Source organism: Littorina saxatilis, linkage group LG1 (assembly GCF_037325665.1).
Source record: "Littorina saxatilis isolate snail1 linkage group LG1, US_GU_Lsax_2.0, whole genome shotgun sequence".
Classification (NCBI taxonomy): Eukaryota; Metazoa; Mollusca; class Gastropoda; order Littorinimorpha; family Littorinidae; genus Littorina; species Littorina saxatilis.
Window position 1 is genome coordinate 59,229,612 of NC_090245.1, and position 5,580 is coordinate 59,235,191.

At 49.6% G+C, this 5,580-nt stretch overlaps 1 protein-coding gene across 1 annotated transcript; it reads left to right on the forward strand.

Moving 5' to 3' along the window:
* The first annotated feature begins 271 nt into the window (after positions 1–271).
* LOC138975480 (uncharacterized) lies at positions 272–1,616 on the forward strand. Its single transcript, XM_070348178.1, has one exon. The coding sequence runs from the start codon at positions 777–779 to the stop codon at positions 1,614–1,616; it is 840 nt and encodes a 279-aa protein (XP_070204279.1). The 5' UTR covers positions 272–776.
* Positions 1,617–5,580: the final 3,964 nt, after the last annotated feature.

A 5,580-nucleotide genomic window follows, 5' to 3' on the forward strand; every position in this document is an offset into this window, starting at 1 on the left:
GTTAGTCATCACCATTGATGATCCATTTTTCCTGTATTCTGATAAGACTACATGCTATTTGTGCATTCATTGTTTACTACTTAGATCTGTTATTAAACCCGTTTTTATGCAGTACTTGGTTGCATTTTCATGCAGTTGTGTAGTTTCACTGGTGATGTGTTAGTCATCACCATTGATGATCCATTTTTCCTGTATTCTGATAAGACTACATGCTATTTTTGCATTCATTGTTTTAACCATCAACATTGAACGCAGAAGAAGAAGCATTCATTGTTTGACACTTTCTTTGTATAATTATAATGATGGTTACTTGCTGTCATGACTTATTTGCATTGTATTATGTTACAGGTTTTTGGTTACTGAGGTAATAAACTACTGGACTTGAAATGGTGTCTTGTGACCCTTTGGATGGATGTTTTCACAAGTGGCGTCGCCCGACAGGATGGGACAAGAAAACCTCAAGGCGCGGGGACGAGGCCTTGGCTACGCGGAGGCGGCACCAGCCACGACTCAACATGACCTTGGCTCCACGGAGACGATATGAGTTCACAGACTGACACTGTGACAGTTGTCGTGGAAGTCCACATAGAGCTGATGGACACTGGCCATGACTAGGCTGATGCGAAATGCTATTTAATAGTAGTTTTTAGGCTGCATTATTGATGTATGATGTATTAGTGATTTCCCTGTTCTGATTGTTTATCAATAGTTTGCTAAACTAGTGAGTATTGTGTGTGTTTACTTCTTAGTCAGCAGTTTAAACATTTTGTGTTAAAATGGCGGTGTCTCTTGAGGATCTAGCCCAAGAAATAGAGAACTTGAAAGCGCAGAAGATTGTTGTTCTTCCCAAAGAAAAAAGTTTAGCTAAGTTTTATGGTACCGGGCAACCTGATCTAGACGAGTTCCATGAACAGATCGAGGCACTGTATGCCAGTAGGCATTGTTCTCCACAAGAGAAAACTAACATTCTGTTGTCTCACTTGGGGGACAGTGTTAAAGAAGAGGTGTATTGCCACCCGGCAACTAAGAGGGATAGTGCGGAGAACATTCTGAAATTGTTGAAAGAAGTCTATGGAGATCAGAAAACGTTAAGTGAGCTGCTCGGCCAGTTTTACATGATATCCCAACGGTCAGCAGAGAGCATCAGGGAGTTCTCACATCGCCTTAACCGTGCTTTTCTCAAGATCAACCAGAAGGCGGAGGCAGGTCACCCACTAGGAGATACAGTCCTACGAGACCATTTCCTAAGCAAAGTGAACAACGATTTCTTGCGGAAACGCCTTCGGGAAGAGGTCCACAAACAGCCTGCCATCACCTTCCTGGATGTGAGAAATGAGGCTATACGTTGGGCGGAGGACTCGCCAGAAACAGATGTATCTGCAACAACATCCGCTGTCAGTGCCACCGCGACCACCAGTGTACTCGAGGATATCCTGTCCAAAATGACCGCCATCGAGTCGAGGCTATTGGCACTGGAACGAGCACCAGGCCAGGGGCCAAACAGAGAGTTTGGGCGACCCAAGTTCACCAGGGACGGAAAACCAATTTGTCTTCGGTGCCAAAAGCCTGGCCATATCCTCCGCAACTGCCCGGGAAACGGGACTACTCTGCAGTAGAGAGTCCAGCTGCAGAGGGGAAGGCTAGGGACTCCCTTAGGACACGCCTCATTGGGAACAGTCCGACCACCACGGTGACCATAGCTGGGCAACAGATAGAAGCTCTCATTGACACAGGGTCCCAAGTTACAATGATGGCAGGACAGACCTTCAAGACACTTTTCGGAGAGGAGGGACAGCTGCTGCAACCAATAGGAAGCTGGTTACGAGTCACCGCAGCAAATGGACTAGAGATTCCGTATGAGGGGTATTTTGAGGCCGACATTGAAGTGCTGGGAGAGTCAATTAAGAACAGGGGAATACTTGTCCAGAGGGACATGGAAGGCAAAGCCAGGGCCACTGCTCCATTAATACTGGGCATGAACGTGCTGCGCGACCTCAGTACTACGGCCATGTGTCAACCGTCGATCCTACAAGGCTTTGCAAAGGTTGCTGGGAGGGCTCCAATCTTCATCCCACCACGATCTGCAGTCAGTGTGAGGGCCACAGGGACTGGGAATCAGAAGCGAGGACAGGCACCCAGAGAGATACTTGTGGAATCACTGCCTGGGGGATGCAAGAATGGGCTTCTGGTGCCAAGCACACTGACGACAGCAGAGGGAAACAGTTTCTGGATACAGGTTATCAACATGTCTGACGAGGGAGTCACTCTGCGCCAAGGGACTAGAATAGGAAGTATTCAGGAAGTAGCAGGCGAGGTAGGCCCTGACAGAGTCTCAGTAGAGGTACAGTGTAATAGAATTGTTGTTGCTGCCAATTCTACAACCAACCCTGTGATGCCACAGAACCCAGCTGAATGCCCTGTAGACCTTAGTGATACCACCTGCAGTCCGAATCAACATGCCAGGCTCAAGCAAATGATCATGGAGAATGCCAGTCTTTTTAGTCGCGACGATGATGACTTAGGGTATACAGAGAAAACAAGGCACCGCATGAACCTGATGGATGATCAACCTGTGGCCTCTCATTTTCGCCGAATCCCACCTACGCAGTACCAGGAAGTCAAGGATCATATCCAGACGCTCCTCGATAAGAAGATTGTTCAAAAGAGCAGCAGTCCGTATGCATCACCTGTTGTTGTAGTGAGAAAGAAAGATGGCTCAATTAGACTCTGCGTGGACTACAGGCGCCTCAACGCCAAGACAAAGAGAGATGCCTACCCTCTTCCACGCATCGATGATTCACTGGACGCACTCGGTGGGACTAAGCTGTTTTCCACACTGGACTTAGCTAGTGGCTATCACCAGGTAGCCATGGAGGAGAATGATCGAGAAAAGACAGCGTTCATCACACCATTTGGACTGTTTGAATACCTCCGAATGCCGATGGGGTTAGCCAACGCACCAGCCACTTTTCAGCGACTCATGCAGACCACTATGAACGATCTAGTGTTCCAAATCCTGTTAGTCTACTTAGACGACCTTCTGATCTATAGCAAGGACTTTGAGGAACACCTGGAGAGATTACAAATAGTCTTTGACCGACTGAGAGAAGTGGGATTAACACTGAACCCGAAGAAATGCAAGTTCGCCAGAAGCAAGGTGGAATATTTGGGCTACACAGTGTCGGAAGAAGGAATAGCCACTTCTAAAGACAAAATCAGAGCAGTTCAGGATTGGCCAGTTCCCAGGACACTCAAAGACTTACGAGGTTTTCTCGGCTTTGCAAGTTATTACAGACGATTCGTCAAGGACTTCGCTAAGCTTGCAGGTCCCCTGAACCAGCTTGTGTCTTCAATCTATCAGCGGGACAAGGATCGAAAGAGTGTCCGCAGCAAACATCAGCTACTGGACGATCTCTGGTCCAATGATTGCCAAGCAGCCTTCAATAATCTGAAGACAGCACTTACTACAGCACCGGTGCTAGGATATGCCAACTACTCACTACCCTTTGTGCTGGAGACTGACGCCAGTTTGGGTGGACTAGGGGCAGTACTATCCCAGGAACAGGACGGCCAGCGCCGTGTCATCGCTTACGCCAGCCGAAGCTTGCGTCCAACAGAGCGAAACATGAAGAACTACAGCAGCATGAAGCTGGAGCTGTTAGCACTGAAATGGGCCCTCTGTGACAAGTTCAAGGCGTACTTGATGGGGTCTCAGGTTGTGGTATACACGGACAACAACCCCCTCAGTCATCTACAGACAGCCAAACTCGGAGCCGTAGAACAGCGCTGGGCAGCAGAGTTAGCCTGTTTTGATTTTACTGTCAAGTATCGGTCGGGGCGGGAGAATGGCAATGCGGATGCCCTCTCACGGTACCCTGTGGAGAAGCCAGTCGGACCCGCAGAAGAATTCACTGCAGTCTCCTGCAGTGCTCAGGTTCAACGACCCTCAGTAGATGCCCAAGTTCATCATGCAACAGTCGAAGAGCTAGCTGACATATCACAGGAACAAGGTCCCACACAGAAAGCTATCTTCTATGAAGAACCTCTAACTGCTTGTGGTTTCCCTTCCATGACATCAGAGGAGCTCGCACATGCGCAGGCGGAGGACAGCACCATTTCCGCGGTTTTACCTTCGGTGAAGAGTAAGAAGAAGCCAACGAGGAAAGCAGCCACTTACATGGACCCTCATGCATCAGCTCTCCTGAAACAGTTAAACCGCCTGAGCGTTGATGATGGCATCCTATACAGACAAGTGGACGACCCTGTTGATGGACCCACAAAGCAAGTAGTTATGCCAGAGAAACTACGAGCAACTGCGTTACACCTGGCACATCAAAGGAGTGGACATCAGGGACCAGAGCGAACCGCACAGATCTTGCGGAAGAGAGTATTCTGGCCACACATGCAGATGGATGTTGACGAGTGGTGCAGGCGGTGCGAAAGGTGTCAGCTAGCCAAGAAACCAAACACCCATGCTCGCTCTCCTATGGGGCACCTTCTAGCCTCAAAACCGTTGGAAGTTGTGGCAGTTGACTTTACCCTACTCGAACCCTCCAGTGATGGTAGAGAAAATGTCCTGGTCATCACAGATGTTTTCACCAAGTACACGGTGACGATTCCAACACGAGACCAGACGGCAGCAACAGTGGCCAGGGCCTTGATCCAGCATTGGTTCGTACACTATGGTATTCCCCAGCGGATTCACTCCGATCAAGGCAGGTGTTTTGAGGCAGGGATCATCCAGCAGCTGTGCCTCCACTACGGGATCAACAAGTCCCGCACCAGTCCGTACAATCCAGCTGGGAACGGCCAGTGTGAAAGATTTAACAGAACAATGCACAACCTGTTAAAAACACTGTCTGCTGAACAGAAAAGGAAATGGCCTGAGCATCTGCTAGAGCTGACACATGTGTACAACTGTACACCCCACTCATCAACTGGTTTCTCGCCATTTTATTTAATGTTTGGACGGGAACCAAGGCTTCCTCTTGATCTCTTTCTTGGTGAGAAGCAAGATGATTGGCGTGCTGTCATGCCAACACAGTGGCTTTCTGAGCATCTGCAGAGACTGCAGGTGGCTCATGACAAAGCGGGGGAGAGACTACGGTTGGCAGCTGCCAAAAGGAAGGCTGCACATGACAAAGGAAACGTCTTGCCCGATCTGAGGGTAGGGGACAGTGTTGTGATCAGACGCCACCTGCCAGGACGAAACAAGATCCAAGATTTCTGGGGCGAGCGTGTTTATCGCATAACAGAGGTCCCTGGAGAAAGCGGAGGTCCCTTTGTAATCTCCCCGCAAGATGGCACAGGAAAAACCAGGAGGGTAACGAGAGCAGAGATCCGCCAGTACCGTCCCCCTCTTAGGCTCCAACCAATGGGCCTGCCCGAGCCACGGGGTGAAGACTCTCATTTTGACGGACCTGGTGAGGTTACCACATACTTGGAATGGCACGTGATTGTTCCGGCAATACCCCGATCACGCATTCCGATACCCCAACCCCCAGTTCCACAAGCTGATGTTCGCCAATTCCCCGCTCAAGCGCCCCTCCCCCCTGTCTCACCAGCTAGAGCGTCCTCGCC